Source organism: Lethenteron reissneri, unplaced genomic scaffold (assembly GCF_015708825.2).
Source record: "Lethenteron reissneri isolate LAM-NWPU_2019-01 unplaced genomic scaffold, ASM1570882v1 scaffold_1639, whole genome shotgun sequence".
Classification (NCBI taxonomy): Eukaryota; Metazoa; Chordata; class Hyperoartia; order Petromyzontiformes; family Petromyzontidae; genus Lethenteron; species Lethenteron reissneri.
Window position 1 is genome coordinate 2990646 of NW_026891376.1, and position 18221 is coordinate 3008866.

The 18221-nt window shown below is 42.4% G+C and overlaps 1 protein-coding gene across 5 annotated transcripts; it reads right to left on the reverse strand.

Moving 5' to 3' along the window:
• Positions 1 to 288: 288 nt before the first annotated feature.
• On the reverse strand, positions 289 to 18137 carry LOC133362999 (zinc finger protein 260-like). 5 transcript variants are annotated; one of them, XM_061581999.1, is made up of 3 exons: positions 15910 to 18137; positions 13431 to 14635; positions 289 to 5040 (listed from the first exon to the last, which is right to left on the reverse strand). In XM_061581999.1, the coding sequence occupies exons 2-3, from the start codon at positions 14593 to 14595 to the stop codon at positions 3032 to 3034; spliced, it is 3174 nt and encodes a 1057-aa protein (XP_061437983.1). In that variant the 5' UTR covers positions 14596 to 14635; positions 15910 to 18137; the 3' UTR covers positions 289 to 3031. The 5 variants fall into 5 exon arrangements, with proteins under 5 accessions (XP_061437983.1, XP_061437979.1, XP_061437981.1 ...); XM_061581995.1 differs by lacking the exons at positions 13431 to 14635; positions 15910 to 18137 and adding exons at positions 6488 to 6534; positions 8768 to 8813 and having other exon boundaries at positions 289 to 5237; XM_061581997.1 differs by lacking the exons at positions 13431 to 14635; positions 15910 to 18137 and adding exons at positions 6488 to 6534; positions 8768 to 8812 and having other exon boundaries at positions 289 to 5207.
• Positions 18138 to 18221: the final 84 nt, after the last annotated feature.

Consider the following 18221-nt stretch of genomic DNA (forward strand, 5'->3'; position numbering starts at 1 on the left):
TACAGGGTGTTTCAGAAGAGTGGACCGCATCTGCTTTGAAATTGGGTGTTATGTCATTTCTGTACGATTACAATCATTTTCGATTTAAAGCTTTCGTGACTGCAGGGATTCATCTTCTTGGTTTTTTCGGTAAAGTCACGTAGAAGGGAAATAATAAAATAATAACAATAAAACTATAAAATACAATTCTCACGTTTCGGCCACAACGCAAGCAGGTCTGTCACCTGAGGACGGCTGCTTGCGTTGTGGCCGAAACGTGAGATTTTGTTTTATTTTTATTATTTCCCTTCTACGTGACTTAACCGAAAGAACCAAGATGATGATTCCAATCATTTTTACACGCTTCTATTTAACTCACTTCGTCTGTTGCATCCTCAAAAACGAAATATTGTAACTTAATTTTTACACTTCCCAATGTGCTATCGACTGCAAACTTGGTATAGCTGTCATACCGATTACGCGATATATCATAAAAGAAATCCTAAACATATTTTAAAACATTTTACACGCTTTTATTTCACGTACTGTATGTGTTGTATCCAAAAATCTTGTAACTCAATTTCAACCGTATTTCCCATTTCATATCGAATGAAAACTTCGTATAGGTGTGTCATACTGATGACAATACTATATTTTATCATTAATAAGTATAACCCGTAAAAACAAAGTTATTCACTATAAATCCTTTATATGCGTGGCGGCTAGAGTCCTCTCGTCCTCTGGCTTGAGATGGCTGCCACCTATGGGTCAGATGATTGTCTGCCAGTATTAAGCAATTGGTAATTAAATATTTAATTAGTTTTCCCTAAACAGTGTAAAATTTTGAAAATTTTCACGAACATTAATTGTCTCGCACAACGAGTCTGTGTGCAAAATGTCAGCTCGATTGGATCACGGGAAGTGGGTTAAAAAACGAGCGAAAGATTTGCACGGTCCTAAGCAAGCACGCAAGCAAGCGAACTTAATATAAAGGATTTAAAAATATATCTTTTTTAACTTCTTAACGGCTCTAATTGTCCACGATCAACTGACGTTGCCTGTAAATCACCGCGGTCCCTTACGTCACGGCAAGCCTTGGGGAGCCACGCCCAGGGGCGGGGCATGTGGGAGGGGAGGGGCGATGAGAAGGGGGCAGGGGCAGCTCGGACAGTACATTTCATTCAAGCGTGTTTTAAAAAAAAGTATTTTAAAATATTTTATTTTAACTGTCTGTTGTCATTTTTGTCATATTCTCAAATCTTGTAACTCAATTTTAACCAACTTCCCAATGTGGTATCGACTGCAAACTTGGTATACTTATGTCATACTGATGACAATACTATATTCTTTCATTATAAAAATATATATTTTTAAACATTCTTTTTAATATGTTATGTTTCGGTCTAATTGTCCCCACAGTCAACTAACGTTGGCTATAATTGGCCAAGGTCCCTTACGTTGTGGCAAGCTTCGGGGCCATTTCCTGGATTCGTGGAGTTCTGCCATTACTAGTACATTTCATAAAAGCATGTATGAAAAAACAAGTGTTTTTCTTAATTATTTATTTATAGTCAAAATCGCCAAATTTGCAGAGCTTCGCTGCAAGTACAGGGAGAGACGAGAGGTGAGGCAGCGACACGCTCAGCCTCCCCTCAGACACTGGATGGACCGCGGGCACTAAGGGCTTGCCTGTTACTATCTCAACATGTCACCAATGGAATGTTTGCAGACCCTTTCATTACATGTCCTCGCCTTCCATAGTCCAGGTAACGGAGTTCAAGTACAGTAGAACCTCTGGTCACGACCATAATTCGTTCCATAACTTTGGTCGCAACCCGATTTGGTCGTGACTCAAACCTAATTTCCCCATTGGATTGTATGTAAATATGATTAATCCATTCCAGACTCCTACGAACTGTATATAAAGTTTTTAAAAAAATTTTAAGGACAAAAATAGTTAATTATGCCATAGAATTCATTGTAATAGTAAACTAAATGTAAAAACATTGCATAACACTGAGAAAACCTTGAAAAACAGAGAAAACTGACAAGGTTTAGAATTGTTCAACAAGATTACTGTTTCGTCTGCTACATCAGTCGGTCGATTCTGAGAGAGCATATTCGTATGAGCAATTTATGTTTCTATTGAAAGTTAACAGTAATATTTGGGTACAGTATTGTTTTTGGAAGCATTCACCGTAATATCGTATGAACGTTTACTTCACCGCATCATCGTATTAATGATGCGAGAAGAGATTAACGGGTTCTTATGTTAGCGATTGATGTACTCAGCGCTTTCGCTCTCTAAACTATGGCTTGAATGAGGAAGGAGGGGTATGACTACACTTACAAAATGTATACATATCTTACTAGGAATTTTATATTACAAAAGATATATACATAACTGTTACGCTTTGTGTAATTCAACAACAAAAATGGCGCGGAAGGGGAAATCGGCCGCGGCCGTGTTTGATCTCCACCCGAGTATGTGTTCGTGACCAGATTAAATAAACTGTTGTAAATGTTTTGGTCGAAACCCAATTTGGTCGTGGTCAGAAGCATTCGCGACCAGAGGTTCTACTGTATGTGCATAAAGATACGTAGGCTCGCTGGTCTCGTCATGAAAGTGCAATGAAAAAGCACCAGGGGAGGCAGCTATCACATCTGCCTCACTGAGGGGGGTGGGCGTGTCAGACACACCTGTGAGGCCACGCCCCCAGTGCCTCCCCAGCCACTGACCTCATGCCATGTCACTGGCTCCCATCCATCGCGTTCAGTGTTAATTACCGAGGCTCACAGAGCAAGACTAAGGCTCCCATAGGCTTCAGTGTGAATCACTGAGGCTCACAAGAGCCAGATGAAGGCTCCCATAGGGTTCAGTGTGAAACACAACGAAGCTCCTGGTGAGATATCTACCCAACCAACAGATCCACCAAGACTGGCCGCTCTTACCCTGCAGGTTGAACCTAAGATTTCAATGTTCTACTTCACATTATTTTCATTAAAGGCCTGTGACAAAGGTGCATCTATTGGGCGCGACATCATCTCAAGCTTACACATCTACCGGGTCTCCATTTGACTTTATATTGTCTAGGAAGTCCACCCACACCTCCACTTCCACAAACTGCTGTGAGTTGCCTCGCTCTGCCTTACAGTCAGAATTCCCCTCTTGCTTCACGTTGCCTCCACCGATGTGAAGGTCCCATTCTGGAGTCGAATTTTCATCTTCACATTTTACCTTCACTTCTTCGCTATTCAACGTCACCTCTTCACATTTCACAATCACCTCTTCAAATTCCGCCTTGATACCTTTCAAAGTGCCCAAACTGGGATTTTTTTCCGGTACTTGTTTCATGAGGGATGGGCTCCTTACGGCACTTTGACTTTCACAAGCTGATTTCAGACTCCACTCCTTGTGGATCTTCTGATGCTTTTGTGTTCTCTGGTGTTGAAGATGTTGTGAACGTGCAAACGCCTTCCCGCACAGAGTGCACCTGAAGGGTTTCTCTCCTGTGTGTGTTCTCTGGTGTCTTGCAAGAACAGATGAGTATGAAAATGCCTTCCCACACACACTGCACTTGAAGGGTTTCTCTCCTGTGTGTGTTCTCTGGTGTTTTGCAAGATCACTTGACTCTGAAAATGCCTTCCCACACACACTGCACTTGAAGGGTTTCTCTCCTGTGTGTGTTCTCTGGTGTTTTGCAAGATCACTTGACTCTGAAAATGCCTTCCCACACACACTGCACTTGAAGGGTTTCTCTCCTGTGTGTGTTCTCTGGTGTCGTGCAAGATGTTGTAACTGTGAAAATGCCTTCCCACACACACTGCACTTGAAGGGTTTATCTCCGGTGTGTGTTCTCTGGTGTTGTGCAATTTGTTGCAACTGTAAAAATGCCTTCCCACACACACTGCACTTGAAGGGTTTCTCTCCTGTGTGTGTTCTCTGGTGTTTTGCATGTTGTTGTGACTGTAAAAATGCCTTCCCACACACACTGCACTTGAAGGGTTTCTCTCCTTTGTGTGTTCTCTGGTGTTTTGCAAGATCACTTGACTCTGAAAATGCCTTCCCACACACACTGCACTTGAAGGGTTTCTCTCCTGTGTGTGTTCCCTGGTGTTTTGCAAGATCACTTGACTCTGAAAATGCCTTCCCACACACACTGCACTTGAAGGGTTTCTCTCCTGTGTGTGTTCTCTGGTGTCTTGCAAGAACAGATGAGTATGAAAATGCCTTCCCACACACACTGCACTTGAAGGATTTCTCTCCTGTGTGTGTTCTCTGGTGTCTTGCAAGAACAGATGAGTATGAAAATGCCTTCCCACACACACTGCACTTGAAGGATTTCTCTCCTGTGTGTGTTATCTGGTGTGTTGCAAGATTTGAGGACTGTGAAAATGTCTTCCCACACACTCTGCACGTGAAGGGTTTCTCTCCTGTGTGTGTTCTCTGGTGTATTGCAAGATCAGATGACTGTGAAAATGCCTTCCCACACACACTGCACTTGAAGGGTTTCTCTCCTGTGTGTGTTCTCTGGTGTATTTGACAATTTGATGGACCTGCAAACGCCTTCCCACACACACTGCACTTGAAGGGTTTCACTCCTGTGTGTGTTCTCTGGTGTGTTGCAAGATGTTGTGACCGTAAAAATGCCTTCTCACACACACTGCACTTGAAGGGTTTCTCTCCTGTGTGAGTTCTCTGGTGTCTTGCAAGATTATATGACTGTGAAAATGCCTTCCCACACAGAGTGCACTTGAAGGGTTTCTCTCCTGTGTGTGTTCTCTGGTGTATTGCAAGATGTTGTGACCGTAAAAATGCCTTCCCACACACACTGCACTTGAAGGGTTTCTCTCCTGTGTGTGTTCTCTGGTGTCGTGCAAGATATTGTGACTGTGAAAATGCCTTCCCACACACACTGCACTTGAAGGATTTCTCTCCTGTGTGTGTTCTCTTGTGTTTTGCAAGATTAGATGACTGTGAAAATGCCTTCCCACACACAATGCACTTGAAGGGTTTCTCTCCCGTGTGTTTTCTCTGGTGTCTTTGAAGAGTTGATGAATCTGCAAACGCCATCTCACACCGAGTGCACTTGAAGGGTTTTTCTCCCGTGTGTTTTTTCTGGTGCTGTGTCAAAATTTCAGTCCGATCCGTGCTGTATGCACGCTGGTCGGATTGTTGCCTTGCCGTACCGAGCCGCGCTGACTGCCTGTGCTCCATCAGACCAATTCTGCAGTGGAAGCGTCAGAGGAAGCGACAGCTGCAGACAGAAAATAGCATCTACACGTCAGTATCGAGGCACAGAGGAATGAATATACGCATATATAAGTACACAATCTTGATTTGAAGCTTTCATGACTGCAGGAATCCATACTCTATGGTTCTTTTGGTAAAGTCACGTAGGTAGAATTAACATAAATGACGTTTCGAACGCAACACAAGCGTTCGTCTTCGGGTGAAAATTGCGATAGCTGAGATGTCTGCTGTGATTTATTTTAATAAACGCTTTCATTTAACTCACTGTCTGTTGTTGTTGTCATTGTTGTATCCTCAAATCTTGTAACTCAATTTTAACCCACTTCCCAATGTGATATCGACTGCAAACTTGGTATACTTACGCCATACTGATGACAATACTATATTCTATCATTAAATAAAAAAAATTTAAACAATCTTTTTTACATGTTATGTTTCGGCTTGGGTCTAATTGTCCACGGTAAACTGACGTTGGCTGTAATTGACCACGGTCGCTTGTGTTACGGCAAGCCTCAGGGCAACTTCCTGGAGTCGTGGAGTTCTTCCATTACAAGTACATTTCATAAAAGCGTGTTCTTAAAAGTTTTTTAAAATTTTACTTATTTTATTTCTACCTACGTGACTTTACCGAAAGAACCAAAGAGTATATATAAATACAGTCACACATGACTAACACGTCTATACGTATTAATATATTCATGATAGAGTTAAAAGTTTCCCAAATTCATCACACGGGCTGTTATGGCGCACTATGAGAGGGCAAATGGTCATAAACATTCCTGGAAGCCCTCGTATCTTCAAAATGAATGTTAACCCAAAACTCCAAGCACACAATTTTGGCTGTCTGGCTACAAAATGAATATTCATAAGAGCTAAATTCAGCTGACATAGCAAAGGGTGTTGAAAATAATACTACTTGTGTTATGCATAAATTCATGTTCAATCGCAACTTAGAGGTGTGAAGCCAGGCTCAGGTTTCTTTGAATGCTGGGATGAACAGATCTAACGTCAGCTGTATGTGTGCTGTGTCAACTTCCTGACTGCTTTCATTCTCAAAAAAACATAAACCATTGTTTTCATATATCCTCCATGTTCAATAGAGTTAATAGACTTCACTGCAAACACAAACTTGACACTGCCACACACTGCCGCGTTAAACAGGTGGTGGCGTGTCCAGAACCATGCCTGGCCACACACCTTCATCTGCTCAGTATTAATGTTTCAGTTTCATTTATTAGGTACTAGCTTTACTACCTGGCTTAGCCCGAGACTTGGATTCTTGTCTTGAATGAATCCACGGCCTACGCGGAGGGTGGGGGGTGCGTGACGTCAGCAAGCACACTGCGTGACGCAGCCGCATGAGGGTGACATCACAGACGTGAGGTCACCACTCACTTGCCGTGCTAAATATATCCATTATTGCGCCCCCCCACCCCACAAAAATGCAAAAGTCAATTTTTATACTTTTTGCATTGTGTACAATCTGGAAGCTACCCACATGCCAAATTTAAAGTTTGTTGCATGTCGGAAAGTATGCTAAACATTTAGAACAGATACACATTCACAAATTTCCCTTATATATATAGATAACCCCGTGAGCCATGCGGCTCTTGACTCGGGGGCAACTGCAACAAACAAAAACATGAACAAGAAACATCTTAAAGTGACTACACGCAACAGAAAAATCCAGGAAAAAACAACAGAAAAAACACCGTATTTCAACGCTGTGTGCAAAAATCCCAGTGGGATGCAAGTCAAACAATAACAACCATAAGACAACTTAGATTAAAGGTATCAGTCTAACTCTGTACTACCACAAACAAACATGGCTAAACTAAACGTTTTCAATGCTTACTCACTCCACCAAATAATTGAGGATCAAATCAACATAACCGAGTTTGCGTGTCTCCCTCTCTCTCCGTGGTGGCGTGGATTTTCCTCCGGATGCAACTCCACATTTAAGAGTGAACATCAGCACGCGTTTAGAGCCTTTGACCGATAGTCATTTCCACACGTTGACAAAGCCCACCTTTGTTGTGTGGGCAGGTCGCTTCTGAAAACAAGAGCGGACGCTTTTCGCACGAAACGTCGTGATTTATTTTATTTTCTGACCTACGTGACTCTACCGAAAGAACCAAAGAGTATGGATTCCTGCACTCACGAAAGCTTCAAATCATAAGAGCGGTACAGCAGCTCGGGCTTGGCCTGGTTACATTTCCTGCAGTCACGAAAGCTCCAAATCTCTCATTGCCATGCTCATTTCTCTACCCCCCCCCCCGTCTCTCTCTGCCCCCCTCTCTCTCTATTTAAGGCCTCGACACAGAGGTGTTGTTTCTGTGTGTGCCTATGTGTGTGTCTCTCTCTCTGTGTTATCTCTGTGTGTTTGTCTCTCTCTCTCTCTCTGTGCCTATGTGTGTCTCTCTGTGTGCCTATGTGTATGTCTCGCTCTGTGTGCCTTTGTGTGTGTGTCTATGTGTGTCTCTATCTCTTTGTTATCTCTCTGTGAGCCTATGTGTGTGTCTCTATCTCTCATCGTGTCTCTATCTGTGTCTATGTGTGTGTCTCTGTGTCTTTGTGTTATCTCTCTCTGTGTGTGTATCTCTCTGTAATGCCTATGTGTCTCTCTCTGTCTCATCTCTCTCTGCTTATGTGTGTCTCTCTCTGTGTGTCGGTATCTCTCTCTGCTTGTGTGTCTGTGTGTGTCTGTGTTTAGTTCTCTCAAATTTAGCAATCTTTGGAAGAACGTTAATCAACCAGGTGGGGTGTTGACTGTAATGTTAGCCGACTCGCTGTGTTGTGTTGTATTGCAAAGAACCAAAAAATATAGTTCTAAGTTTACAAGCTTTGTTTTCTCATTCATTTGTACCTGATGGTGGTTGCTCGTGTCGCAAGGAAACGTCGTATGCTATTACTTAATTAATGTTTTCTTTCTACGTGACTTTACCTAAAGAACCAAATAGTATGGATCCCTGCACTCACGAAGCTCCAGATCAAGTTTAAACGAGATAATTCTATGTTTGTTTCGGTAAAGTCACGTAAGTAAAACAATAAAATGAAACAACTAAATTAAATTAGTTTTTTTTATTTTGTTAAAAACATTTTTGATGAAAAATAAAATATTATGAATAAACAACTAAAATAAATGAAACGAAATAGTTTATTCATTTTTTACGAAACTAAATTTGTATTTAAAAAATATTATGAAAAAACAACTAAAATTTGAAAAAACAACTAAATTAAATTGGTTGTTTCTTCATTTATTGTATTTCTGCTGCCGTCACGAAAGCTTCCAGATCAAGTTGAAGCGAGAGAATTCAAACAAAGGCCTTCAGGCGAGGGCAGGAGGCGAGGCCCCGCGTGGCTAGGCCCCGCGTTGTAATGTCCCAACCTTGACATGGATTCCCATACTCGCTGCGACTCAATTGACATCCCTACGAGAGAGAGGCTCTACCTGGGTAAACAACAACCACAACAACCACCACAACCACAACAACCACCACAACAACAACAACCACCACGATGAAAATCTCTCACCTCAGATTTCATCGGCAGCTTGTCGTAACCTCGCTACGTTAAGGCGGCAGCAGGATGTGACGTAATATTCACTTCCGGGGTACAAGACACGCCCCCAACGAGCGGTGCTGGGTAACTGAATAACTTATTCGAGAATTGAATCTTTCGTCAACTGCAGGAATGACTCAACTCATTGTACACTCATTGGCTCTTTCGGTAAAGTCACACGTCGAGGGATGATGGGGCGTGGGTGCTGAACCCGTCGCAATAAAAAACAAACTCGCGACGGCTTTTAACGAATATATTATGTTAATTGTATTTCATTTCTTTACCGAAATAACCAATGAGCAATTCCTGCAGTCACCAAAGCTTAGATCCTAGATTATGTTAATGAGCCGCCAGTCACTGGGCGTAGCTTTGCCCAAATAAGGATTGTACGGGAACAGACATCGACGGTGACCAAGCAGGGGTGACATGACGTCACTAGCGAGGCGCACCGCCCCCCCCGTGGCGTTTCACGCCGATGAGGTAATGCTTAGTGGTGACGTCAGAGAGCGGGGTCAGAGTTCAAGTTTTGCGTCCAGAGGCCGTCCATAAATGACGTCACGCGATTTTGGACGATTTTTGATCCCCCTCCCCCCCTCGTCACACGGCGTCACAAAAAGTCAGACCCCCCTCAAATATGACGTCACAAAGCTCTACCCCCCCCCCCTTCAAAAAAAACACGCTTCAAATCGCTTTAAACTATTGTCATTGTAGTGCGTATTTAATGTGGCGCTGCACTCTGATGTTGTAGAAGAAAACATTTATTCAAAAGGAGACCAGGGGGGTGGGGGTTGAGAAATGTGACGTCACATCAAAATGCGCAACTTTAAATACATATAGACAACACGTTCTACTTAATTAGACTTTTTAATAAATGTTTTCTCCTACAACATCAGAATGCAGCGCCACATTAAATACGCACTACAATGACAATAGTTTAAAGCAATTTGAAGCGTGTTATATTTTATTTGGGGGGCAGAGCTGTGTGACGTCATATTTGAGGGGGTTTGACTTTTTGTGACGCCGTGTGACGCGGGTGGGGGGGTCAAAAATCGTCCAAAATCGCGTGACCTCATTTATGGACGGCCCCCATAACCAGTGGAGATGATTTTTTTAACCGGTCCTGAGCCGCCCCTACATCGACTCAGCCTCAAATGCGTACCCGGTGCGGTGTGCGAATATCGCCACCCGCTAACAGCACTTGCCCCAATAGTCTGTGAAGGCTATACCGGGGGGGATCTTTGTCTTTGTATGTACACACACACGTGGCCGATTACACAGATTAAAGGTCTCGACACACGTTGCCGTGAAAGTTCACAAATTCACGTGTCTGGTTTATTGTGTTTGGTTACAATAATTCAAAACTCGTAAATTACAGGGCGTTTCAGAAGGGTGGACCGCATCTGCTTTGAAATTGGGTGTTATGTCATTTCTGTACGATTCCAATCATTTTCGATTTAAAGTTTTCGTGACTGCAGGGATTCATCTTCTTGGTTCTTTCGGTAAAGTCACGTAAAAGGGAAATAATAAAACAATAAATAAATAAAACATACTAAAATAAAATTCTCACGTTTCGGCCAAAACGCAAGCAGGTCTGTCACCTTAGGACGGCTGCTTGCGTTGTGGCCGAAACGTCGTGAGAATTATTTAAAAAAGTTTTATTTTTATTATTTCCCTTCTACGTGACTTTACCGAAAGAACCAAGAAGATGATTCCAATCATTTTTACACGCTTCTATTTAACTCACTTCGCCTGTTGTATCCTCAAAAACGAAATCTTCTAACTCAAATTTTACACACTTCCCAATGTGCTATCGACTGCAAACTTGGTATAGCGATGTCATATTGATGACAACACGATATTATATCATACAAAATCCATAACATAGATTTTTTTTTACATTTAACACGCTTTTATTTAAATTTACTGTATGTGTTGTATCCAAAAATCTTGTAACTCAATTTCAACCGTATTCCCAATGTATCGAATGCAAAATTCGTAGAGGTGTGTCATACTGATGACAATACCATATTTTATCATTAAAAATAAATAAATATTTTTTTACAATCTTTTTTACGGCTATAATTGTCAACGCTCAACCTGACGTTGCCTGTAAATCACCGCGGTCCCTTACGTCACGGCAAGCCTTGGGGAGCCACGCCCAGGGGCATGTGGAAGAGGAGCGATGAGAGAAGGGGGCAGGGGCAGCTCGGACAGTACATTTCATTAAAGCGTGTTTTTAAAAAAAGTATTTTAAAATATTTTATTTTAACTGTCTGTTGTCGTTTTTGTCGTATTCTCAAATCTTGTAACTCAATTTTAACCAACTTCCCAATGTGGTATCGACTGCAAACTTGGTATACTTATGTCATATACTGATGACAATACTATATTCTATCATTAAAAAAAATATATTTTTAAACATTCTTTTTTATATATTATGTTTCGGTCTAATTGTCCCCACAGTCAACTGACGTTGGCTATAATTGGCCACTGTCCCTTACGTTATGGCAAGCTTCGGGGCCATTTCCTGGAGTCGTGGAGTTCTGCCATTACTAGTACATTTCATAAAAGCACGTATGAAAAAACAAGTGTTTTTCTTAATTATTTATTTATAGTCAAAATCGCCAAATTTGCGGAGCTTCGCTGCAAGTACAGGGAGAGACGAGAGGTGAGGCAGCGACGCGCTCAGCCTCCCCTCCGATTGCGCAACCCCTCAGACACTGGATGGAACTCGGGCAGTAAGGGTGTGCCTGTTACTATCTCAGCATGTCACCAATGGAATGTGTGTAGACCCCTTCATTACATGTCCTCGCCTTCCATAGTCCAGGTAACTGAGTTCAAGTACAGTAGAATGTCTGGTCATGACCATAATTCGTTCCATAACTTTGGTCGCAACCTGATTTGGTCATGACTCAAACTTAATTTCCCCATTGGATTGTATGTAAGTACGATTAATCCGTTCCAGACTCCTACAAACTGTATATAGAGTTTTAAAAAGATTTTTAAGCACAAAAATAGTTAATTATGCCATAGAATTCAGTGTAATAGGAAACTAAATGTAAAAACATTGCATAACACTGAGAAAACCTTGAACAGAGAAAACTAACATTGCCGCGTCAAGGTGTAGAATCATTCAACAAGATTACTGTTTCGTCTGCTACATCAGTCGGTCGATTCTGGAAGAGAATATTCGTATGAGCAATTCATGTTTCTATTGAAAGTTAACAGTAATTACTGGGTACAGTATTGTTTTTGGAAGCATTCACCGTAATATCGTATGAACGTTTACTTCACCGCATCATCGTATGAATGATGCGAGAAGAGATTAACGGGTTCTTATGTTAGCGATTTACGTACTCAGCGTTTTCGCTCTCTAAATTATGGCTTGAATGAGGGGGGACGGGTATGACTACACTTACAAAATGTATACATATCTTACTAGGAATTTTATATAGCAAAATATATATACATAACTGTTACGCTTTGTGTAATTCAACAACAAAAATGGCGCGGAAGGGGAAAGCGGCCGTGTTTGATCGCCACCCGAGTATGTGTTCGTGACCAGATTAAATAAACTGTTGTAAATGTTTTGGTCGAAACCCAATTTGGTCGTGGTCAGAAGCATTCGTGACCAGAGGTTCTACTGTATGTGCATAAAGATACGTAGGCTCGCTGGTCTCGTCATGAAACTCCAATGAAAAAGCACCAGGGGAGGCAGCTATCACATCTGCCTCACTGAGGGGGGGGCGTGTCAGACACCCCCCCCCTCGGTGAGGCCACGCCCCCGGTGCCTCCCCAGCCACTGACCTCACGCCATGTCACTGGCTCCCATCCATCGCGTTCAGTGTTAATTACCGAGGCTCACAGAGCAAGACTAAGGCTCCCATAGGGTTCAGTGTTAATCACTGAGGCTCACAGCACCAGACTAAGGCTCCCATAGGCTTCAGTGTGAATCACTGAGGCTCACAGACCCAGACAAAGGGTCCCATAGGCTTCAGTGTGAATCACTGAGGCTCACAAGAGCCAGATGAAGGCTCCCATAGGGTTCAGTGTGAAACACCGATGCTCCTGGTGAGATATCTACCCAACCAACAGATCCACCAAGACTGGCCGTTCTTACCCTACAGGTTGAACCTAAGATTTCAATGTTCTACTTCACATTATTTTCATTAAAGGCCTGTGACAAAGGTGCATCTATTGGGAGCGACATCGTCTCAAGCTTACACATCTACCGAGTCTCCATTTGACTTTATATTGTCGAGGAAGTCCACCCACACCTCCACTTCCACAAACTGCTGTGAGTTGCCTCGCTCTGCCTCACAGTCAGAATTCCCCTCTTGCTTCACGTTGCCTCCACCGATGTGAAGGTCCCATTCTGGAGTCGAATTTTCATCTTCACATTTTACCTTCACTTCTTCGCTCTTCAACGTCACCTCTTCACATTTCACAATCACCTCTTCAAATTTCACCTTGATACCTTTCAAAGTGCCCAAGCTGGGATTTTCTTCCGGTACTTGTTTCATGAGGGATGGGCTCCTTACGGCACTTTGACTTTCACAAGCTGATTTCAGACTCCACTCCTTGTGGATCTTCTGATGCTTCTGTGTTCTCTGGTGTTCTTGAAGATGTTGTGAACGTGCAAACGCCTTCCCGCACAGAGTGCACCTGAAGGGTTTCTCTCCTGTGTGTGTTCTCTGGTGTGTTGCAAGATTTGAGGACTGTGAAATAGCCTTCCCACACACACTGCACTTGAAGGGTTTCTCTCCTGTGTGTGTTCTCCGGTGTGTTGCAAGATTTGAGGACTGTGAAAATGCCTTCCCACACACACTGCACTTAAAGGGTTTCTCTCCTGTGTGTGTTCTCTGGTGTCGTGCAAGATGTTGTAACTGTGAAAATGCCTTCCCACACACACTGCACTTGAAGGGTTTCTCTCCGGTGTGTGTTCTCTGGTGTTGTGCAATTTGTTGCAACTGTAAAAATGCCTTCCCACACACACTGCACTTGAAGGGTTTCTCTCCTGTGTGTGTTCTCCGGTGTTTTGCAAGATTTGAGGACTGTGAAAATGCCTTCCCACACACTCTGCACTTGAAGGGTTTCTCTCCTGTGTGTGTTCTCTGGTGTATTGCAAGATCAGATGACTGTGAAAATGCCTTGCCACACACACTGCACTTGAAGGGTTTCTCTCCTGTGTGTGTTCTCTGGTGTATTTGACAATTTGATGGACCTGCAAACGCCTTCCCACACACACTGCACTTGAAGGGTTTCTCTCCTGTGTGAGTTCTCTGGTGTTTTGCAAGATCATATGACTGTGAAAATGCCTTCCCACACAGAGTGCACTTGAAGGGTTTCTCTCCTGTGTGTGTTCTCTGGTGTATTGCAAGATGTTGTGACCGTAAAAATGCCTTCCCACACACACTGCACTTGAAGGGTTTCTCTCCTGTGTGTGTTCTCTGGTGTCGTGCAAGATATTGTGACTGTGAAAATGCCTTCCCACACACACTGCACTTGAAGGATTTCTCTCCTGTGTGTGTTCTCTTGTGTTTTGCAAGATTAGATGACTGTGAAAATGCCTTCCCACACACAATGCACTTGAAGGGTTTCTCTCCCGTGTGTTTTCTCTGGTGTCTTTGAAGAGTTGATGAATCTGCAAACGCCATCTCACACCGAGTGCACTTGAAGGGTTTTTCTCCCGTGTGTTTTTTCTGATGCTGTGTCAAAATTTCAGTCCGATCCGTGCTGTATGCACGCTGGTCGGATTGTTGCCTTGCCGTACCGAGCCGTGCTGACTGCCTGTGCTCCATCAGACCAATTCTGCAGAGGAAGCGTCAGAGGAAGCGACAGCTGCAGACAGAAAATAGCATCTACACGTCAGTATCAAGGCACAGAGGAATGAATATACGCATATATAAGTACACAATCTTGATTTGAAGCTTTCATGACTGCAGGAATCCATACTCTATGGTTCTTTCGGTAAAGTCACGTAGGTAGAATTAACATAAATGACGTTTCGAACGCAACACAAGCGTTCGTCTTCGGGTGAAAATTGCGATAGCTGAGATGTCTGCTGTGATTTATTTTAATAAACGCTTTCATTTAACTCACTGTCTGTTGTTGTTGTCATTGTTGTCGTTGTATCCTCAAATCTTGTAACTCAATTTTAACCCACTTCCCAATGTGATATCGACTGCAAACTTGGTATACTTACGCCATACTGATGACAATACTATATTCTATCATTAAATAAAAAACATTTAAACAATCTTTTTTACATGTTATGTTTCGGCTTGGGTCTAATTGTCCACGGTAAACTGACGTTGGGTGTAATTGACCACGGTCGCTTGTGTTACGGCAAGCCTCAGGGCCACTTCCTGGAGTCGTGGAGTTCTTCCATTACAAGTACATTTCATAAAAGCGTGTTCTTAAAAGTTTTTTAAAATTTTACTTATTTTATTTCTACCTACGTGACTTTACCGAAAGAACCAAAGAGTATATATAAATACAGTCACACATGACTAACACGTCTATACGTATTAATATATTCATGATAGAGTTAAAAGTTACCGAAATTCATCACACGGGCTGTTATGGCGCACTATGAGAGGGCAAATGGTCATAAACATTCCTGGAAGCCCTCGTATCTTCAAAATGAATGTTAACCCAAAACTCCAAGCACACAATTTTGGCTGTCTGGCTACAAAATGAATATTCATAAGAGCTAAATTCAGCTGACATAGCAAAGGGTGTTGAAAATAATACTTGTGTTATGCATAAATTCATGTTCAATCGCAACTTAGAGGTGTGAAGCCAGGCTCAGGTTTCTTTGAATGCTGGGATGAACAGATCTAACGTCAGCTGTATGTGTGCTGTGTCAACTTCCTGACTGCTTTCATTCTCATAAAGAGTTCCAGATGAAAATAAAAAACATAAACCATTGTTTTCATATATCCTCCATGTTCAATAGAGTTAATAGACTTCACTGCAAACACAAACTTGACACTGCCACACACTGCCGCGTTAAACAGGTGGTGGCGTGTCCAGAACCATGCCTGGCCACACACCTTCATCTGCTCAGTATTAATGTTTCAGTTTCATTTATTAGGTACTAGCTTTACTACCTGGCTTAGCCCGAGACTTGGATTCTTGTCTTGAATGAATCCACGGCCTACGCGGAGGGTGGGGGGTGCGTGACGTCAGCAAGCACACTGCGTGACGCAGCCGCATGAGGGTGACATCACAGACGTGAGGTCACCGCTCACTTGCCGTGCTAAATATATCCATTATTGCGCCCCCCCACCCCACAAAAATGCAAAAGTCAATTTTTATACTTTTTGCATTGTGTACAATCTGGAAGCTACCCACATGCCAAATTTAAAGTTTGTTGCATGTCGGAAAGTATGCTAAACATTTAGAACAGATACACATTCACAAATTTCCCTTTTATATATAGATAACCCCGTGAGCCATGCGGCTCTTGACTCGGGGGCAACTGCAACAAACAAAAACATGAACAAGAAACATCTTAAAGTGACTACACACAACAGAAAAATCCAGGAAAAAACAACAGAAAAAACACCGTATTTCAACGCTGTGTGCAAAAATCCCAGTGGGATGCAAGTCAAACAATAACAACCATAAGACAACTTAGATTAAAGGTATCAGTCTAACTCTGTACTACCACAAACAAACATGGCTAAACCAAACGTTTTCAATGCTTACTCACTCCACCAAATAATTGAGGATCAAATCAACATAACCGAGTTTGCGTGTCTCCCTCTCTCTCCGTGGTGGCGTGGATTTTCCTCCGGATGCAACTCCACATTTAAGAGTGAACATCAGCACGCGTTTAGAGCCTTTGACCGATAGTCATTTCCACACGTTGACAAAGCCCACCTTTGTTGTGTGGGCAGGTCGCGTCTGAAAACAAGAGCGGACGCTTTTCGCACGAAACGTCGTGATTTATTTTATTTTCTGACCTACGTGACTCTACCGAAAGAACCAAAGAGTATGGATTCCTGCACTCACGAAAGCTTCAAATCATAAGAACGGTACAGCAGCTCAAGCGGGCTTGGCTTGGTTACATTTCCTGCAGTCACGAAAGCTCCAAATCTCTCATTGCCATGCTCATTTCTCTACCCCCCCCCGTCTCTCTCTGCCCCCCTCTCTCTCTATTTAAGGCCTCGACACAGAGGTGTTGTTTCTGTGTGTGCCTATGTGTGTGTCTCTCTCTCTGTGTTATCTCTGTGTGTTTGTCTCTCTCTCTCTCTGTGCCTATGTGTGTCTCTCTGTGTGCCTATGTGTATGTCTCGCTCTGTGTGCCTTTGTGTGTGTGTCTATGTGTGTCTCTGTCTCTTTGTTATCTCTCTGTGAGCCTATGTGTGTGTCTCTATCTCTCATCGTGTCTCTATCTGTGTCTATGTGTGTGTCTCTGTGTCTTTGTGTTATCTCTCTCTGTGTGTGTATCTCTCTGTAATGCCTATGTGTCTCTCTCTGTCTCATCTCTCTCTGCTTATGTGTGTCTCTCTCTGTGTGTCGGTGTCTCTCTCTGCTTGTGTGTCTGTGTGTCTCCGTGTCTGTGTTTAGTTCTCTCAAATTTAGCAATCTTTGGAAGAACGTTAATCAACCAGGTGGGGTGTTGACTGTAATGTTAGCCGACTCGCTGTGTTGTGTTGTATTGCAAAGAACCAAAAAATATAGTTCTAAGTTTACAAGCTTTGTTTTCTCATTCATTTGTACCTGATGGTGGTTGCTCGTGTCGCAAAGGAAACGTCGTATGCTATTACTTAATTAATGTTTTTTTTCTACGTGACTTTACCTAAAGAACCAAATAGTATGGATCCCTGCACTCACGAAGCTCCAGATCAAGTTTAAACGAGATAATTCTATGTTTATTTCGGTAAAGTCACGTAGGTAAAACAATAAAATGAAACAACTAAATAAAATTAGTTTTTTTTATTTTGTTAAAAACATTTTTGATGAAAAATAAAATATTATGAATAAACAACTAAAATAAATGAAACGAAATAGTTTTTTCATTTTTTACGAAACTAAATTTGTATTTAAAAAATATTATGAAAAAACAACTAAAATTTGAAAAAACAACTAAATTAAATTGGTTGTTTCTTCATTTATTGTATTTCTGCTGCCGTCACGAAAGCTTCCAGATCAAGTTGAAGCGAGAGAATTCAAACAAAGGCCTTCAGGCGAGGGCAGGAGGCGAGGCCCCGCGTGGCTAGGCCCCGCGTTGTAATGTCCCAACCTTGACATGGATTCCCATACTCGCTGTGACTCAATTGACATCCCTACGAGAGAGAGGCTCTACCTGGGTAAACAACAACCACAACAACCACCACAACAACAACAACCACCACGATGAAAATCTCTCACCTCAGATTTCATCGGCAGCTTGTCGTAACCTCGCTACGTTATG